Source organism: Geotrypetes seraphini, chromosome 7, assembly GCF_902459505.1.
Source record: "Geotrypetes seraphini chromosome 7, aGeoSer1.1, whole genome shotgun sequence".
NCBI classification, from domain to species: domain Eukaryota; kingdom Metazoa; phylum Chordata; class Amphibia; order Gymnophiona; family Dermophiidae; genus Geotrypetes; species Geotrypetes seraphini.
Genome location: NC_047090.1, coordinates 174,215,712 through 174,237,012, shown reverse-complemented (window position 1 = coordinate 174,237,012; position 21,301 = coordinate 174,215,712). Strand labels below are relative to the sequence as shown.

General features: G+C 43.6%; 1 protein-coding gene across 2 annotated transcripts in view; it reads left to right on the top strand.

Moving 5' to 3' along the window:
* The window catches only part of CHGA (chromogranin A), a 140,505-nt gene that overhangs the window by 103,824 nt on the left and 15,380 nt on the right, over positions 1-21,301 (top strand). For both annotated transcript variants that reach the window (XM_033953112.1, XM_033953111.1), the window contains exons 3-5: positions 13,213-13,306; positions 15,663-15,731; positions 16,673-16,771. In XM_033953112.1, the coding sequence (XP_033809003.1) occupies positions 13,213-13,306; positions 15,663-15,731; positions 16,673-16,771 (262 nt within the window). The remainder of the gene's footprint in view (positions 1-13,212; positions 13,307-15,662; positions 15,732-16,672; positions 16,772-21,301) is intronic.

Genomic DNA, 21,301 nt, shown 5'->3' with positions numbered 1-21,301 from the left:
CAAAGTTAAAGATCTCAATCTGTATACTTTATAGGAAAGGTGGGACAGGGGAGATGTGATAGAGACGTTTAAATACCTATGTAATATAAATGTGCATGAGTCAAGTCTCTTTCATTTGAAAGGAAACTCTGCAATGAGAGGGCATAGGATGACGTTAAGAGGTGATAGGCTCCGGAGTAATCTGAGGAAATACTTTTTTACGGAAAGGGTGGTCGATGCATGGAACAGTCTCCCGGAAGAGGTGATGGAAACAGAGACTGTGTCTGAATTCAAGAGGGCCTTGGTTAGGCATGTGGGATCTCTCAGAGAGAGAAAGAGATAATGGTTACTGTGGGTGGGCAGACTTGATGGGCCATTTGGCCTTTATCTGCCGTCATGTTTCTATGTTTCTATAACCTCTCTGACCTCACAATGCAGGTGTAAAGAGCCTTAGCCTATAGGAAGAGGAGATGCAAATGTTAAGAGCCTTAGTCAATAGGGAGAGGAGAAGATAATAGTTATTGTGGATGGGCCATCATGCTTCTATGTTATTCTGCTCCCTACAATGACTATGACCAAGGAAAGTAAAATCTTGTTTATAACACATAAAGGAATATTAAAATGTCTTTCACTAATGGGGGAATTCTGTAAGAAACACCTTCATTGAGGATGCCTAGTGACGCCTAACTTACCCCCTCCCTCTTTTACAAAACCATAGCGCGGTTTGTAGTGCCGGCCTTGGCTGTAACAGCTCTGTTGCTCATAAAATTCCTAAGAGTATCGGAGCTATTACCGCTGCGGCCGGGCTAAAAACCGCACTATGGTATTGTAAAGGAGGAGTGTGTGTGTGTGTGGGGGGGGGGGGGGGTTAAATCTGTACCTAAATTAATTGTTTTTGTAATGGATTAAATGGCATGGTAATTGACCACAGCACTAAAAACCAATTATTTTAACAGGTAATTTGGGTTGTGCGTGGAATAGCGTGTGTCATGTGTGATTAGGGGCCGAGAATAGGCGTGGTTGACTTAGGAGTCACTAGGCATCAGAGGTAGGTAAAACCTGGCCTAATATCTGGTCCCAAAACCTGGCCTAATATCTGGGTCCCAAAAAACAAACAGGCAACCGATCTGCAAATTCTGTAAGATCCAGTCTGAACAAAAGCACGGCAGATCACATGGATGAAAATATAAACAATATTTATTAAAACACACCTATTAGCTAATAGGAATGTTTTAATAAATATTGTTTATATTTTCATCACTGTGATCTGCTAATATACTGGTACCTACCTCTAGAATGCCTAGCAAAGCCTAAGTCCACATAGGTGCACCTAGGTGTAAATTTATAAATGACATCGCATGGTTGATTGACAACTGTGCAGACTGGCACCTCATTTGTAGAATTGGGCCATAAGTCTATTGCCTGAAATGGCGTCTAGACCAGGGGTGTCAAAGTCCCTCCTCGAGGGCCGCAATCCAGTCAGGTTTTCAGGATTTCCCCAATGAATATGCATGAGATCTATTAGCATACAATGAAAGCAGTGCATGCAAATAGATCTCATGCATATTCATTGGGGAAATCCTGAAAACCCGACTAGATTGTGGCCCTCGAGGAGGGACTTTGACACCCCTGCTCTAGACTCTAGAGCAGGGGTAGGGAACTCCGGTCCTCGAGAGCCGTATTCCAGTCGGGTTTTCAGGATTTCCCCAATGAATATGCATTGAAAGCAGTGCATGCAAATAGATCTCATGCCTATTCATTGGGGAAATCCTGAAAACCCGACTGGAATACGGCTCTCGAGGACCGGCGTTCCCTACCCCTGCTCTAGAGCCCAAAAAAATGCATCTTTCTGTGTGTAACAGATTTGTAAACAGAGCCACTGATGGCTAACGAGAGATGCAGCTCTGCGGCAAACAGCATCAGAGCCCATAGGAAGTTCACAAAATACTTGCACACATTAAAACAAGGGACGATACTGGAGACTTATATGCGTGATCCTCATTTGGGGTTATGAGGAGAATCTGATAAAGAATAGAATGCTTACGAATGGATGGATGAGATGAAAAAGAAATGGAAAGCCAACTTGGTGCTTATCTGGTTGATGAAAGCTCCCTTTGAGCTTTTAAACTAGCTGTCACTGAATTTTAGGCAATGAGGCCATCTGTGTGTGTTGGTAAAAATGTTTTTATTTGGCTTATCAAGAGTATGTTGTATTGCAATTACAGCTGGGGAGAAATAATCAGTTAACTCCAGATGTTAGTCCCTAGATGGCCTTTTTACTAAAAATGCATTAAAACAGGACATAGGATGCACCAGGAAGGGGCATAAGGCCTTGATTGGTCCAGGTACCTAAGGCCTTCCATTCTGACCCACCTGGGCCAATCAGAGTCTTAGGCCACTCCCAGTGCACCCCATTTTGAAGGGGTGGGCCTGCTGGCAGGAGGGAGCGGGCATTCCCCCTGCTGGATGTTCATTTAAGGTACAGGGTTGGGGAGGGGGCGTCAGGGGTGTCTTTATCTGCTGTCATTAACTATATTACGATGTTATTTAGACGCTGCTAGGTGCCCCAATTGTGGCTGCCTAGCAATGCCTAAGTTTTTGGGATCTGTGCCAAGCTTAAGTTTTTAATTGGCTTCATTGGCATGGTAATTGACCACACTGGTTTTCAGCCAATCCCCCCCCCCAAAAAAAAAAAAAGAAGCAATTTAAGAATTCAGCACTGAATTCATAGGATGCCTAGCAATGCCTAAGTGGAGGCACTATGCAATGTCTAGGGATGCCTAACAATGCCTATGTTAAAAAGTACTCAGTATCAAAGGACAATGTCTCAACTGTCTCATCAAATTTTTATCGATTTTTTTTAATCGATTTTTTTTTTAGGGCTTCAGACATGCCATTTTGTTCGCCCGTTTTTTTCGTCGATACAAAAGTCTTAGTGGCTATGGCTGTGGCTTCTTCATTCGCCCACTCAATAAAAGATTTTAACGTTTTTATATATATTTTTTGTCTTATTTTTATCTTATTTTTCTTATATAAAGTGCATGGTGCTCTCATAAATAATTGCAAAGAAATAACTTATCTTAAAAAGGTTGATTCCTTGATAGGAAAAGTTTAAAGTGCCTTCTTTTTAAAGAATGTAACCAGATAAGCATAGGTTGGAATATTTGTACTCAAAAAGAGAGCTTTTCTGAAATACCTCAGCCCCACCACTCCACCGCTATAATAATTTTGTTAAGCGGGAGGTTTATGTGGTGCCTCATCATTGGTAGATCATTTAAAGCGCCATGGGTATATATTTTTTTACTTTTTTACTTTTTCTATTCAAAAATTTTTTTAGTTTTTTTAGTTAGTTTTCGTATTAATTTGGCAATAAATAAGTAAATAAATAAGCAGATGTAAAAGTAGGTAGAATTTGTATACTTAGCTTCTACACACAGCTCAACCAGGGAGTGCGACCCGACATGTTTCGCACCATCGGTGCTGTCTCAAGGGTCTCCCTAGGTGGCCGCAGTCATCCGACTCACAAGATTGAAGTCTGTGAAAAGTCTTTTCACAGACTTCAATCTTGTGAGTCGGATGACTGCGGCCACCTAGGGAGACCCTTGAGACAGCACCGATGGTGCGAAACATGTCGGGTCGCACTCCCTGGTTGAGCTGTGTGTAGAAGCTAAGTATACAAATTCTACCTACTTTTACATCTGCTTATTTATTTACTTATTTATTGCCAAATTAATACGAAAACTAACTAAAAAAACTAAAAAAATTTTTGAATAGAAAAAGTAAAAAAGTAAAAAAATATATACCCATGGCGCTTTAAATGATCTACCAATGATGAGGCACCACATAAACCTCCCGCTTAACAAAATTATTATAGCGGTGGAGTGGTGGGGCTGAGGTATTTCAGAAAAGCTCTCTTTTTGAGTACAAATATTCCAACCTATGCTTATCTGGTTACATGTGTTAGTGGGTTGGCTACACTTCTAATAAATATACTGGTTCTGAGGGAATAGTTCTTTTTAAAGAAGCCTTTAACTGAAAGTTCACTTTCACGGTAAAATCTTATTGTTTCCAATCTCCCTTAAATTCAGACTACCAATATCCCTCTCTATTGACCTTTCTTCTGTCCCCAATTCTTTTCCTCACACCCCCCTATTGTACTTCCCTTTTATGTACTTTTTCTTTAAAAATTGTATTTTTCCCCTCTTTCCTACTGTTTCTAGTGGTTTTTAAAGTTGTTACCCTTGTATGTTTGACTAATATACTATGTATAAGTGATTTCTCGAAATCCTATTTTATCTTTTGTAAAACGCTTTGTAATTTGGAAAAGCATTCAATCAAATAATATAAATAAACTTGAAACTTGATATTTACTTATACTATGTTAAAAAGTAGGCATAGTTATGGGTGGAGAATAGGTGTGGTTGACTGAGGTGGCATTAGGCATCTGACATAGGTGCTGCCAAATTAGGCAAGTGAAAATTTGGCCAAATGGACTGGCGTCTATGTCTAGGATTCCTAGGGACCCCTAAGTCTGCGTAGGCACCGCTAGGCATGATTCTATAAACACAGTGGCATAGTAAGGGGGGGGCGAGGGGGGAGACTGCCCTGGGCGCCATCTTGCTCGGAGTGCCGGCACCCCCTTCCTCTGCCTCCCCCTACCGCGCATGCGCCTCTTCCCCCCGTACATTTTTAACTTTGGCAACAGCAGCCACCAACCCGCTGTCCGTGTCAGCTTTGGCCATCTCTCGGGCGTCACTTCTGGGACCTGTGCCTAGGTAGTGGCGTCGGAGAGATTGCCAAACCGATGCGGGCAGCAAATTGGTGGCCGCTTGCGCCAAAGTTAAAAAGGTACGTGGAAGGGCGTGTACGTGTGGCAGGAGGGTGGGGGAGGTGCGCCACCACTCTGGCTGCTGCTTATCCTCGCTACGCCATTGTATAAGCAGCACCATTTTTTGATTTGACAACCACACCGAACAATGCCTACAATGTATGTGCTATTCAGCACTATTTATAGAATTTGACTTGACATGCTTCCTCCAAAAATATATTTTAAAAAATAAAAAAGCTTAGTGCATTCTAACAGACAATATAATACAACACACATTAATATATTTTTCCAGTAGCCTGTTTTTCTCATACTAAGTACAAATTAGAGCTTAGAGTCCTTTAGTATAAGAGACCTTGCTAAATTAGAATGAGTTGGGGTAAAATAAGGAAGAACTCTGTTTTTAGGACGAGGTCTGTTAACATTGGGGAGCCCGCTGTGAGCCTGAAATGGGGAAGGGAGTGAGGATGACTGGAAGGCAGGTAGAGGAATGTGGAAGTTAGATGGGAGGAAGGGTTAAAAGAGCAGTGAAGGGCAGGTTAGGAATGGAAAGGGTTAAAGGAGAATGGGGATTAGGAAGATAATGGGATTAGAGAGTTGGCTGTAGAGAAGGAGAAAGAGTTGGGATTGGTGAGTCGGGAAACGGGGAGGTGTTGGATGAAAAAAGTATTTGGAGATTTGGGCGGGAAGGGATTTTTGGGGGTTTGGCGAGGGTGGCGGGAGGTTTTGGGAAAGGTGTCACGCCCAGACCTCCTCCTATTTTTGATGGGCAATGGGGAGGTATGGGCAGGGGCATTGTCGGTCGCAGCGGACAGAGATAAAAAGGGTTTGGCGGGGAAGAAGGTCAGTTACATTATTCACCGAGATATTGGGGTTCACTTGTATTAAGTTGGGTCTCATGTGTGATACGGCCATGAGACAGAGCATGACCTTGTGATACTGCAGGTCGTGTATTGTGGGTGATAAATGTTAAAGACTGTGGTAATGGACAGCTAGTTGTAGAGGAAGTTATTGTGTGTCTGACTGTTATCTGTTTGTGTGCCTGTTAAGTATTTTGGTTGTAATAAAGCTGCGGCCAATGTTTTGCCACTAAAATATTTTTGAGTATAATTTGTGTATGAATGTAGCTGTCGAGAGGCGAATGGAATGTGCGAGTACCAATAGCGAGCACATAAGAATAGCTTTACTGGGTCAGACCAATGGTCCATCAAGCCCACTAGCCCGTTCTCACGGTGGCCAGTACCTGGCCAAATCCCAAGGAGTAGCAACATTCCATGTTACCGATACAGGGCAAGCAGTGGCTTCCCCCATGCCTTTCTCAATAACAGACTATGGACTTTTCCTCCAGGAACTTGTCCAAACTTTTCTTAAAACCTGCTATGCTCTCTGCTCTTATCACATCCTCTGGCAACGCGTTCCAGAGCTTAACTATTCTCTGAGTGAAAAAAATATTTTCTCCTATTAGTTTTCAAAGTATTTCCCTGTAACTTTATCAAATGTCCCCTAGTCTTTGTCATTTTGGATGGAGTGAAAAATCGATCCACTTGTATCCGTTCTACTCCACTCAGGATTTTGTAGACTTCAGTCATATCTCCCCTCAGCCGTCTCTTTTCCAAACCTGAAGAGCCCTAACCTTAAGTCTTTCCTCATACGAGAGGAGTTCCATCCACTGTATCATCTCAATGGTAGCCTGTGTTAATAGCTATATCCCTTACTGTGTAACCATGTGAACCATTTTGGGTTTAAAAAAAAAAGAAGGCATATACGGTTTCTGAGTAAATAAAATAAACTCTTGTATGCTAATAATATTAATTCATAAATAAAATATTTTCAAGGGCTTTTTTATTTTTCAGGTCTGTAAACAACAATTCCATCCCCCCATGTCAAAATATGTTTCAGAAAATCAATTTGCTGATGTGACAGGCTTCCTTGAAATTGCTGGCCCCTCTCGTACACGAAACACCTACCTGTTCTCCTCTCCTTCCCTGAAAGGCTGCCTCTACAAGAAATTTCTCGACAGATCCCTCGCATTCCAAGCGGGCAAATGGAACAAATGCCTCACAGCACTCATCTCCAATTCCCCCCCCTACCAAATGTTCAGGAAGTCAATCAAAACCTACCTTTTTGATAAATTCCTCTAACTTCTCCCCCCCCCTCTTCCTTGCCTCTTCCTCGGACCTTGACTTACCTCAGACTCTCGACTCCTCCAATCCTGTCAGCCAACAAATGGCTTAATAAAATGAACATAAGAAATTGCCCCCGCTGAGTAGGACCAGAGGTCCATCTTGCTCAGCGGTCCGCTCCCGCGGCGGCCCATCAGGCCTAGTGCCTGAACAGTGGTCCCTGATTAATTTTGTAACTTACCTCTAATCCCATCCCTATAATCTACCTCTACTCTTATCTGTACCCCTCAATCCCTTTGTCTTCCAAGTACCTATCCAAAGCTTCTTTGAACCCCTGTAGCGTGCTCCTGTTTATCACATCCTCTGGTAGTGCGTTCCATGTATCCACCACCCTATCCAACTAATCACCCCTTCTTCGTTACCTCCCTTACTAAATGCCTCTGCTCTGCTTTATCGAACTCCGCAGTATATACCACCGCCGTATGTAACACTACTGTATGAACTCCGCTATATATATGTAACTTACAGCAAATGTAACTTCTCTGCAATTGTAACCGACCTGAAAAATAACTTCACCGTAAATGTAGCGTCGCCGAAAATGTAAATGTAGCTATGCCAAAAAAAAACAAAACGTGTAACTTCGCTGTAATATACAGTCTCATCATCTGTTAACTGCATGGAACTTCCATGGTAATGCGGTATACAAAAATAAAGTTATTATTATTAGTAGTAGTAGTAAAAATCCTTGGCTGTTATTTTTTTAAAATAGCTGAGACTATGTCAACGGGGTCCTCATTATCGTGGCAACTCAATGTCATTGCAGGCACTTTGAAAACGTGAACGCTCATAATAATCCTCTCTTCAGCAATCAAAGTCTTAAACTGTGCATGGTGCTGAAAAAAAAATCCTAGTTCATTTTCCGATGTGAGCTAGGTGCATGACAGTGGCCCATATTTTTGTAAGTGCAGCAAGAAAGGATTTTGTTTTGCCCTTTCAGGATCAAAGCGATGCATATTAACATCGCACTGGAACAAAGGATTGGTTTCATTATTATGGAGAGAGTTGAGTTTTCCTTCCATTTTCTCTAGGTATTGCAAGCAGCTTATGCTAAAATCGCACACACCGCTTCAGCAGTATATGGTTGAACCTCAGTACAACATCCAGCACACAGAGCATCCTTCTGAAGGTGAAATTGAAAAAAAAAATGCTTAGGTTAGATATAACCTCTGAAACAAAGAAACATAATGGCAGATAAAGGCCAAGTGGCCCATCTAGTCTGCCCATCCGCAGTAACCATTATCTCCTCCTCTCCCTATTGTCTAAGGCTCTTAACATTTGCATATCCTCTTCCTATAGGCTAAGGCTCTTTACACCTGCATTGTGAGGTCAGAGAGCTTTATGGTTATAGAAACAGAGAAACATGATGGCAGATAAAGGCCAAATGGCCCATCTAGTCTGCCCATCCGCAGCAACCATTATCTCTTTCTCTCTTTGAGAGATCCCATGTGCCTATCCCAGGCCTTCTTGAATTCAGACACAGTCTGTTTCCACCACCTCTTCTGGGAGACTGTTCCATGTATCTACCACCCTGTCTGTAAAAAAGTATTTCCTTAGATTACTCCGGAGCCTATCACCTCTTAACTTCATCCGTTGACCTCTCATTGCAGAGTTTCCATTCAAATGAAAGAGACTCGACTCATGCGCCTTTACATTACGTAATCAAAAATTTTCAAAACACACTGCAGTTTTTTGAAATTTTGGATTTAAACGTCTCTATCGTATCTCCCCTCTCCCGCCTCTCCTCCAAAGTATACAGATTGAGATCTTTAAGTCTGTCCCCATTCGCCTTATGACAAAGAAGACCGACCATTTTAGTAGCCTTCCTCTGAACCGACTCCATTCTGTTTATATAATTTCGAAGGTGTGGTCTCCAGAATTGCACACAATATTCTAAATGAGGTCTCGCCAGAGTCTTATAAAGGGGCATAAATACCTCATTTTCCTACTGGCCATACCTCTCCCTAGATTCCGTACAAACGTAAGGAAGGTCTTCTTCACCCAGAGAGTGGTAGAAAACTGGAACGCTCTTCCAGAGTCTGTTATAGGGGAAAACACCCTCCAGGGATTCAAGACAAAGTTAGACAAGTTCCTGCTGAACCGGAACATACACAGGTAGGGATAGTCTCAGTTAGGGTGAGTGGACTTCTGGGCACGATGGACCACTGGTCTGACCCAGCAGTGGCAGTTCTTATGTTCTTATACTCCCTAGCATCCTTCTAGCTTTCGCTGTTGCCTTTTCAACCTGTGTGGCTACCTTTCGATCATCACACCCAGGTCCCGTTCCTCTGTCAAGCACAAAGGTTCTTCACCCCCTAAACTGTACCGTTCCCTCGGGTTTTGGCAGCCCAAATGCATGACCTTACATTTCCTAGCATTAAATCTTAGCTGCCAAATTTCGGACCATTCTTCAGGCTTCGCTAGGTCCTTCCTCGTGTTGTTCACACTATCAGGGATGTCGACTCTATTGTAGATTTTGGCATCGTCCACAAAGAGGTAAATCTTATCTGACAGCCCTTCAGCAATATTGCTTATGAAAATGTTAAAAAGAACAAACCCTACTTTGAATTATGTGATAATTCTAAGTATTTGTTTATGAAACTCCTATGTTGCCTCTAATGTGGGCTTATAGGTAATGATGTCTATATTGATTTTTATTTCTTTATTGTTTTCTTTCCTATTTCCATTACTTGTTTGAACCATTTAATAATCTAATTTAAACCCCCCCCCCAAAAAAAAAAAAAGAACAGACCCAAGAACCAAACCTTGAAGCACACCACTGGTAACATCCCTTTTCTCAGAGAGATCTCCATTGACCACTACCCTCTGTCGCCTTCCACTCAGCCAGTTCTTGACCCAGTCTGTCACTTTGGGGCACATACCGAAGGCACTTAGTTTATTTATTCGATGCCTGTGTGAAACACTCTCAAAAGCTTTGCTAAAATCTAAATACACCACATCTAGCGCTCTCCCTCTATCCAATTCTCTGGTTACCCAGTCAAAGAAATTGATCATATTTGTCTGACAAGGCCTACCTCTAGTGAATCCATGTTGCCTCAGGTCATATAATCCACCGGATTCCAGAAACATCACTATTCTCTGTTTTAAAAAGTTAACGATCTGCAGTTCCCTACTTCTTCCTTACTTCCACTTTTGTGGAGAGGGACCTTTTCCCTCCGGTACCATTCCTGATTATCTAGAGAAACCAGAGAGAATTGACCCCAGGGAATTCACAGAGAAGTAAGTTCAAGAGAAACCAAGAAAACACTGGAGTGACGATGATCCTGAGATGGACTTTAAGGTAGCATAGGACCCAACACGGTCCGTATTTCGACAAGATGTCTTCTTCAGGGGTCCCTAAAAGTTTTCCCACATATCCACCACCATAGGGCCGTATTGGGTCCTATGCTACCAGCGGACTAGGTCCTTTTGGTCTTTATGTGGATTATTTTATTTTCATGTGGATTGTTTTATTGTATATTTGGAACTTTGATTCTTTCATTAAAGTCCATCTCAAGATCATCGTCACTCCACAGTGTTTTCTTGATTATCTAGAGAAGCATTGAAAAGGTCAGCCAGTGGATCCATCAGAACTTCCCTAAGTTCCTTCAGCACCCTTGGATGTACACCATCTGGCCCAATCGCTTTATCCACCTTTAGTTTAGCTAGCTCCTCATGAACACGATCCTCTGAAAATCAGTCAGAGTATACCACACCTCCATCCCTATTTGTGCTACCGGCACTTCAGCTGTGAACACAGAACAGAAATATTTGTTAAACAATTCAGCCTTATCTTTATCAGCTTCTACATATTTCTCCCCTTCACCTTTGAGTCTCATAATGCCACTTTTAAACTTCTTCCTATCTTCCTACCTTTTCCCTTTGTTGTACTGTGTTGGCTGTTTTTTTTCTTCCATTTCCATCTTTGCTTTCCTGACTACTCAACCAGCCTTTCTTAACTTTTCCAGATATTTTTAGCCTGTCTTCCTCTTTCTGCGATCTTTTGTACTTTTTGAAAGCTAATCTCTTATTACCTTTTCAGCTACTACTTTTGAGAACCAAAGTGTCTTCTATTCTTCTTACTTTCCTTACAAAATGTTTTGTTCAAAATGAAACTAATTATTTTCAATGTTCCCCCATGCATCTTGAAATAGATCAAACACAGGAGGAAATTTTTTTTTTTCACTCAGAGAATAGTTAAGCTCTGGAACGCATTGCCAGAGGTTGTGGTAAGAGTGGATAGCGTAGCTGGTTTTAAGGAAGGTTTGGACAATTTCCTGGAGTCTGTTATTGAGAAAGACACGGGGGAAGCCACTGCTTAGCCTGGATCGGTAACATGGAATGTTGCTATTCCTTGGGGTTCCGGAATCTTATGTTGCTCTTTGGGATTCCAGAATCTTGCTATTCTTTAGGATTCAGAATGGAATGTTGCTACTCCTTGGGGTTCCGGAATCTTTTGTTGCTCTTTGGGATTCCAGAATCTTGCTATTCTTTAGGATTCAGAATGGAATGTTGCTGCTCCTTGGGGTTCCGGAATCTTTTGTTGCTCTTTGGGATTCCAGAATCTTGCTATTCTTTAGGATTCAGAATGGAATGTTGCTGCTCCTTGGGGTTCCGGAATCTTTTGTTGCTCTTTGGGATTCCAGAATCTTGCTATTCTTTAGGATTCTGAATGGAATGTTGCTGCTCCTTAGGGTTCCAGAATCTTTTGTTACTCTTTAGGATTCCAGAATTTTGCTATTCTTTAAGATTCTGAATGGAGTGTTGCTGCTACTCCTTGGGTTTTGGCCAGGTACTAGTGACCTCGATTGGCCACCGTGAGAACAGGCTACTGGGCTTGATGGACCATTGGTTTGACCCAGTAGGGCTATTCTTATGTTCTTAGTTAATCACACTGATGGGGTGGTAACATGAAACCTGGAGAGAATTAAACATCATGTAATGCTTAACCTTTTTATTCTCCACTTTCTCCATCTCATTTATTTATTTACTTCGATTTATATCCCCTCCTCCCCAAACAGCCCAGAACAGGTTACATGGTAACATACATAACAGTTAGCGGCAATAGGGTACCGTGAGATGCGCCTATGTGCCTAGTTCAATTGTTCTGGATTAGCAGACACTTGGCGCCTGGAGCACGCGCAGGGAGTCCATTAAGGACACGGCAGTTTGGAAGTAACCGTGGCTAGACTGTAATTGAATGCGGAGTCCATTCGAGGAAGAGGCTTCAAAACAGTTTCCCCTAATTGTAGAGACCTATCAAACCTTTTAAAAAGAAGAAGGATAAAAGCGAGTCGAAGTCAAAAAATCTGTTTCGTTTTCTCTCTTTTTCCGCCAAGAAGCTGCATTGCAACACAACACTGTGAAGCCTTAAATGCATTGTTTAGCCCAGTGTCTTGCAAACTTTTTCGAGCCGGGGCACACTAAAGATCTTGATGCTTTTTTGGAGTGTGTTTCTGTTTCTCTCTAGGCTTATTTTTATCTCTATTTTGTTTACTTTAATTATTATTTTAATTCTATCTTTAAATTATTTTTTCATTACTTGTTGGAATATTTCATTTCTATCTCTATCTCTACCTCTGTCTTTTTATTTTTCATACTGTTTCTTCAGGTACTTTAGTTAGATTGTGAGCCTTTGGGACAGTTAGGGAATTTCCAAGTACCTATCTTATTTATTTACTTTTTATTTATTGTATCTTTAATGCATCATTTTTGTAAACCGCTTAGAAACCTCACGGTTATTAGCAGTATATAAGAAGTAAATTAAATTAAACCTAGTGTCCCTGGCTCAAGACACCCGGAAGTGCGCCGGCGTTGGCGTGAGGAGAGAAGGACCGGCAGAGAAAAGGAGAGAAGAGAGAAGGACCGGTAGAGAGAAGAGGTGCTGGCGTCGGGAGATCGCGTACAGGACGTGCTTCTCTTCGCGAGAGGCATGTCCTGTAGACAGTCAACTGGTGCCGGTATCCCTCCTCTTCCCCATTGTACCACGGCACTCCTGAAATCTCAGGAGACGCACTGGTTTAGCCTTTAATTAGTATCAATTCAATGTTCGGTTTGTGGAAACAAATAAAGCTTTTGGAAATAGACATCATTATTTTTCCTCTCCTTTCTTTTATTCTCCCTGCTATGACCACATTTGCTCTGTGAAATTTATGACAAGGGAAAAATAGTATTCCAAATGTGTAAAAAGTCACTAAGGTTTCAACGTCGCTTATGTTTTCTTCCTAGGTGATGAAATGTATCGTGGAGGTGATTTCAGATACGCTTTCAAAGCCAAACCCACTTCCCATCAGTGCAGAGTGCCTGGAAATTCTCAGAGGAGGTACCGACTTTAGCTCTTCAGTATTCCCTGATCATTGTTAGTCTTAAACTACGAATCAAAAAAAAAAAAAAAAAAAGAAAAAATAATCCCTCTGTTTTAGGCTTCTTGTGGTTCCTTGGGATGCCTTCCTATCTTTCCATTATTAATTTAGATGCTCTGGTTGTTATCCAAGGAACCAGGAGATGGTTACACTTCTCCCTCCGTATTCGCGGTTTCAGCAATCGCGGTTTCGTTTATTCGCGTTTTTTAGCTTACTGGCTCCTCCCCCCCAATTACGTCAGCTTGCATAGAGAAATTGCCGATTCCAGGCATTTACAGAGAAAACCGCCGATTCCCGGCACTTTCTTCACCGTGTTTTGCCTCTCCTTCAGGAACAGGCCAGGTCTCCCACCATGTTATTCGCGGTTTCACCCTATTCACGATGGTTTTTAATAGAAAACAGCGAATAACACATAAAGTTATTCGCAGGTCTGTTAATCCCCTATCACAGCAAATACGGAGGGAGAAGTGTACTTCCAAAAGCTCGGGAAGTAGAAAACAAACAGCGAAGGAAGACTCTGGTGTTTAATATTTTAAATTGGTATATCATGACTCGACACAATCGTGTTTTGGCCCAACCGAGCCTGCCTCATTTGGTGGAGGATGGGCTGGGGAGGGCTTCAATGGCTGGGAGGGTGTAGATGGGCTGGAGTAGGTTTTAATGGAAGTAGGAACCCAAGCACAGTACCGAGTAGAGCTTTGGATTCTTGCCCAGAAATAGCTAAGAAGAAGGTTGGGCAGACTGGATGGACCATTCGGGTCTTTATCTGCCATCATCTACTATGTTACTATGTTCACAGTGAACACCTCTTAACGCCTTGTAAAAAAATGGGCAGCATCAAGATGAGGCAACCATATGCCAGGGCTGTGCCCACCATTAAGCAGGTGGCTACACCGGTGGGCACGGCACTGGCATATGGTAGCCTCGTCTTGATGGCCTTGCTGCCGTTTTTTTAACGGGGCATTAAGAAGTGTTCGCTGTGCCAAGAGTAAGACTCCTGAGGCAGGCCCGGTTGGGCCGAAACACGATGATGTCGAGCCATAAGATAGGAAGGCAGCCATCTTCCTTTCAAATCATTTAAACACATGGCTGGAGGAGTTACAACTGCAACTTGAGATACTCAGAAGAGGAAGCAATGGAGACACTGAGGTCCTGATTTTATAAAGTCCACCTGAAGAGTAGGCTTCAGTGGCATAGGGAGGGTGAGTGGTGCCTGGAGTGGTGGCATCCTCTCCCCTGCCCTCTTCTCTGCCCCCCTCCCCGCTTCTTCCCAACCCTCCGTGCTGTGCATGTGCCCCCTTCCCTTCCCCCCGTACCTGTTTAATTTTCCCAACGCGAGCAGCGTTACGAACTTGCTGCCCACATTGTCGGCTCTCCCTCTGACATCACTTCCTAGGTGCAGGACCCGGAAATGACATCAGAGCGAGCCAACAGCGACGTGGGCAGCAAGTTCGTGATACTGCTCGCACCGAGAAAACGAAAGAGGTACGAAGGAAGGGAAGGAGCGCACACGCGTGGCACGGGGGGGGGGGGGTCGGGAAGGAGAAAAGGACGGGTGCCGCCACTCCTACAAAGATGGTGCTCAGGGCAGACCACTCCCTCCGCTCCCCCTCACTACGCCACTGTTGGCTTAAACAGTGCTGATATTGGCACGCAACACCTCACAATTGGCCTTAATTGGAAGTTAGGCGCCTAACTCGAAAATCTCGATTCTATAAACAGTTGACACCTATCTCAAAGCACCTACGCTACATGTGGGTGTGCTTAACAAGCGGATCACGGGCATTTTTTTGAGTTAGGCGCCTGTTTGCGAATCAAGTGCCATTAGGCTCTGAGATCGGTGCCAACTTTAGGCACAAAAAATCCCGGTATAAATTGGGGACACCTAAACGATAGGATGCTGAGTGCTGCCTAAGCACGCGTAGGTGAGGCTGAGCGTGAGTCCATAATGGGCGCCTAAGTTGTATAGAATCGGTGCCAATATCGATATCCAACTTTAGGTGGACTTCTATAATCAGGGCCTGACTGTTCTGGTGTGGTAATCCGGGGGCAAACATGGCTTGAACTTTTGCAAATAAATGTCAACAGGTGCCCACTACGAAAGCTTCATATGCTTGTTGGCAACCCAAAGGCGGAGCAGGAAACTGCCAAACCTTACACCAAGCTGCTTGTCTCAAGTGCATGAAGCCTTTGTTCTTTTTGTTCAAATAGCTTTGACCTGTATTTTAAATCATGAAACAGCAAATACTAACACACAATCTGAAGTTTAATTTTCTCTAGGTGTGAAAAATCTGTAATCATAATCCTCCTTTTCAGATGAAAGGATCAAGTCAATTCTCTGGCACCAGAATCTACTGAAGGAGCTTCAGGAACTCGCAACTGAAGGTAGCTGGTTTTAAGAAAGGTTTGGACAAGTTCTTGGAGGGAAGGTCCATAGTCTGGGGGTAGCCACTGCTTGCCCTGGATTGGTAGCATGGAATGTTGCTACTGTTTGGGGTTCCGGAATCTTTTGTTACTCTTTGGGATTCCATAATCTTGCTATTCTTTAGGATTCTGAATGGAATATTGCTACTCCTTGGGATTTGGCCAGGTACTAGTGACCTGGATTGGCCACCATGAGAACGGGCTACTGGGCTTGATGGATCATTGGTCTGACCCAGTAAGGCTATTCTTATGTTCTTATGTAGCATAGCAAAGGTGACAGGCGCCCGGGGGGGGGGTGTCCCTCCCCCTTCTTATTTTCCATACACCCCCCACCTCCACATGTTCCTTCCACGGGCCCCTCCTGCCACATGCACTGCTTCCCTTCTTCATACTCTGTAATGCTCCTGGCACGAGCAGCAACCCACGTTGCTGCCAGCGTCTGCTCTTCCTCTGATGTCACTTCCTAGGTCCAGGAAGTGATGTCAGAGGAAGAGCCGATGCTGGCGTGACAGCAGGTTGGGAGTTTCTGCTCGCACCAGGAATGTTACAGAGGTACGGGGGAAGGGAAGTGGCGTGAATGTACGTCAGGGGGAGTCAGAGAGGTACCTGGGGTGAACCCTTCCCCCTCACTTTTACTGCACAACTGAGTCTGACTAAGGGCTCCTTTTACAAAGGCGCGCTAGTGGTTTCAGCGCACGCTTAGCGCTCGCTAAAATGCTGCATGCGCTAGCCACTACCGCCTCCTTTTAAGCAGGCGGTAATTTTTCGGCTAGCGTGCGCTAAAAATGCTAGCACACCTTTGTAAAAGGAGCCCTAAAACTAACGGAAACCATGTGGGGAACCTTCCGGAACTTGGGTTGGTCCATCGTCTACTCTGTTATTTATTTTCCTTGCTACTACAGGTGCCAGAGAGCGAGAGAGGCAGGAAAAGAAAAGCCAGGGTTTTGAAGATGAACTTTCAGAAGTCCTTGAAAGCCAGAAGGACGGGAACATCGAGAGAGGTGAGTGTCAGCATAACCTGTGACTTCCCAGGATGTTATTTCCATCAGCCTTGATTCACGGTGCACATCAGCCTCATGCTCGACTCCTTCCCTGCGATTGATTGGTGGCCTCGTCTCTTTTGGCCTCAAGTTTCAGATCTAATAAATATCCCTCTTGGAGTGGCAAATTTATATATATTGTTAATTAAACTTTGCAATTCATCGCAGAGAATGTGGTAGAAGTAATTCATGTAGCAGGGTTTAAAAAAAAAAATGTTTGCGCATGTTCCTAAAATAAAAGCCCCTAAGTCATTATTAAGATGGTACTTGCAAAAAAGTTAATGTGAGAACACTTTCTGCCTCCTGTTTAGGAGACACTATACGTTCCTTTGTTAACCCTGTGTTAACCAGTTAGTACTATTGTGAATATGTTAGCTGGTTAACACTTCCATGCCTATTCTCTACCTATGACACACCCATTGGAGAAAATATATATATATAAAAAAGTAATATGCCAGTTACTTTACGGAGAAGGGTGGTGGATGCCTGGAATGCGCTCCCGAGAGAGGTGGTGGAGAGGAAAACGGTGACAAGAGTTCAAAAAAGCGTGGGATGAACACAGAGGATCTGAATCAGAAATTAATGGCTGGGAGGATGTAGATGGGCGGGAGTGAGCTTTGGCGGAGACTTCAGTAGTTGGAACCTAAGCACAGTACCGGGCAGAGCTTTCGATTCTTGCCCAGAAATAGCTAAGAAGAAGAAATTTTTTAAAAAAAATTGAATCAGGTTGGGCAGACTGGATGGACCATTCGGATCGTTATCTGCCGTCATCTACTATGTTACTATGTGACATGCAAACAGGCAAGATACAGCAAAACACTTTTTCCCATCCTAAATGCATACTAAGGCTTAAAGCCCTTTCGAGAAGGCTTTATAAATATTATAAATTGCAAGATAAAATACTGTATATACTCAAATATATACTGAAATGTTTGGGCCAAAAAAATGGCCCAAAAATAGGGGTTTTGGTTTATACGGGGGTCCTCTGGTCTGCGACCCTCCTCCGCCCCCGCCTGAACCTGCTGCAGGCCTGTCTGAAGCCCTGGTGCTCCAGCGGTGAGCCAGGACAGGAACAATCCTTCCAGCGTCCTGTCCTGGCTGACTGCAAACCACTCTACCTCCCTCCTGCCCCCTGTAGACCTTCCCTATAAAGCCCTGTTGATCTAGTGGTGAAGGAGGGCAGGAGAGATCTTCCTATGCTCCTGCCCCATGATAACCGTGAGCAAAAATGCTTGCCGTGAGTTCCCGTTGCAGTCTCATGAGATCGCTCCTGTCCTGGCTTACTGCTGGACCGCTAGGGATTCAGGCAGGCCTGCAGTGGGCTGGGTAGGAAGGAAAGGAAGGAGGGAGGAAAGGAGGGCTGGGTGTAAGGCAGGGCATTTCGATACAAACCAACCTTTTCTCCTCCTTTTTTGGGGGAAAAAAGGTTACCTCAGTTTGTATTTAGTCAATTTATATTCAAATATAATATTGTCCTGGATGGAGAGTACATTCAACATTTATGAAAAATTATTCTTCTGTTTATTTATATTAACATCAAACCATAGAATCAAACATGAATGAAGTGAAATGTGCTCAGAAAACCAATGTGACCAAACAAAAGGGATAAAGTCACTGGTATCTATTCCACTAAAATTCCACTAAAGTCTTTTAAAAAATGACAGCAATCAACGCTGAAATATTATTTTTAAAAATCACAGCAGAACTTATCTGTGTGTTTATCCACACGATGATGAAGGTCATACAATCAGGAAAAAAAAGAACTCTTGCCTCGGAAATATCGTAGTACAAGCAGGAAAGGCAAGTGAGAGGTGTGGAACCAAACAACAGGTGCATTTATTAAACTTGATGAACAGACATATCAACCAAAGTATTTGACAATATATACTGGACTATATTAAAAAAAGTCCACAAGTCCTTGGACACATGTCCAAACATATCCAGGAAAGGTCCCAACTTGGATCCGAGTTTCAGCAATGGGACTGCTTTCTTCAGGGGCTAACTATTTATTGAATTTTCTATACCATTCTCCCAGGGGAACTTAGAACGGTTTACATGAATTTATTCAGGTACTTGAGCATTTTTCCCTGTCTGTCCCACAATCTATCTAATGTACCTGGGTCAATGGGGGGATTAAGCGACTTGCCCAGGGTCTCAAGGAGCAGCCTGGGTTTGAACCCACAACCTCAGGGTGCTGAGGCTGTAGCTTTAACCACTGCACCACTCTAGAAATCAAACTGTAGTAAAGTGATCCAAGTACAGGACAATCGAGCCATTGTGACATCACTGATGAGGTTGGCTCTTAGTCATTGGTGGAATGAGGCATTATGATGTCACAATACCAGCTCTGGTTCTAAGAGGCTGAAACTTTTCACACTATTTATTTACTCAATTTTCTATACCATTCTCCCAAGGGAGCTCAGAACAGTTTACATGAATTTATTCAGGTACTTGAGCATTTTCCCTGTCTATCCCAGCATGCTCACAATCTATCTAATGTACCTGGGTCAATGAGGGGATTAAGTGAATTGCCCAGGGTCACAAAAAGCAGAGTGAATTTGAACCCACAACCTCAGGGTGCTAACTAAAATATTACATAGAGAGTAACATCTGAAATAATAAAATGCTAGCCGCGCATGCACACTCAACTGCGTGCTTCCGTTTTCCCTGATCCGACATGTAGGTCCGTGGCCTTGCAGGAGTGCGCATGCGCGACTCCCCAGCCTTACTTGGCCAGCAAGAGTGCGGATGCGGCGGCAACACAAATCGAAAAACGCTGGGCCGGGACCGCAGCCAGCCAACGATCGCCTCCACAGCCCGACGACTCCCCCCCTCCCGCACCAACCGCTGCCGCTCCTGTTTGAAGCGGCCTGATGAGGTTCGCGGCTGGCTGTAGCGAACCTCGCAGGCCGCTCTCCACATGAAGCACGTTCCCTCTGACGCGATGTGCTGGGGGCAGAAAGCAATCATGGGGGGGAGGAATAGAAGGGGGCCATGGAGCAAACAGGCATTGCACAACAGGCGGATAGGGGGCTGCTTTGGGAGGAGAGTTGTGCTGTGGGCAGACAGCAATTATGGGGGAGAACAGAAGGGGGCCACGGAGCAGGCAGGCATTGCACAACAGGGGGAGAGGGAAAGGGGTCTGCTTTGGGGGGGATGGTTGTTCTTGGGGCAGAAAGCAATCATGGTGGGGGAAATAAGGGGGCCACAGAGCAGGCAGGCATGGCACAACTGGGGGCCAGGGGGGGAGGGAAAGGGGGCTGCTTTGGGGGGATGGTTGTCCTGGGGGCAGACAGCAATCATGGGGGGGAACAGAAGGGGGCCATGAAGCAGGCAGGCATTGCACAACAGGGGGAGAGGGAAAGGAGGCTGCTTTGGCAAACAGGGGGGCCAGAGAGACAGACAGAAAGAAAGACGCACAGACAGGGGACCAGGGAGAGACACAGACACAAAGAATGAGAGACAGCGTCCAGGGAGAGAGAGCGAGACAAATAAAAAACAAAAAAAGACATACAGACATCTACTCTAGCACCCGTTATTGTAACGGGCTTAAACACTAGTAAAAACATAAAGAGGTAAAATGCATATAAAAAAATATAATCATAAAAACACCTGAGAGAAACATTTGTTATGTTATAAAACAAACGAAGCATACTAAATATCAAACATAAAATGTAATAAAAACATTCACATCCAAAATTAAAGTCAAACACATTAAAACAAAACAAATAGATTGCATAAAAACAACCCATACCGTGAAATGTAATAAAACTCAATGAGGCATGTTGAGAATAAGACCTGATGACACTCATGTGAATGAGTGTGTCAGTGCAGAAAAAAGTGCGCAAACACTAAAAATAAGCGTGAGAATGACACCGATAAGGTGCAGCAGGTAAATTGAAGGAAACGGTAGAGGTGCGTGGGGCTGCACAGATCCACAATAAGCGGAAAAAGCCTATCTTTGGCATGAAAAGTTAAACGTATAGTTCTATACTGGAGGAGAAGATGCAGGATAAAAAAAACAAACATTCAGCATTCGGGAAAAAGAACAGTATATAAAAACACATGAAAATAGAAGGCGGGCAAAGTCTTACCGTGTTGGCGTCTTCGGTAATTAACACTGAAATATTATTACATTACATTACATTACAGATTTCTATTCCGCCATTACCTTTCGGTTCAAAGCGGATTACAAAAAGAGTTATGGAAGAAGGGTTACAACGTTAGATCAGAGAAGGTTTCCAAGAGAGGGAAAAGTAGGATCTGGGGTTAGGGAGGGGATGGTAAGAGGGGGGTTAAGCTTTATCATGGTATTAAGCTTTATTAAGGGATTTCTTGAAGAGTATAGTTTATTTCCTTTCTGAACATCTTGTAGTCTGGGGTTGTTGTCAATAGGTTGGAGACTTGGTTGCCTATCTTCGCTGCCTGAGTGGTCCGTTGTATAGTTTTTTCCGTTTTACTTCTTTGATTGGGGGGTAAGTGAATGGGGGG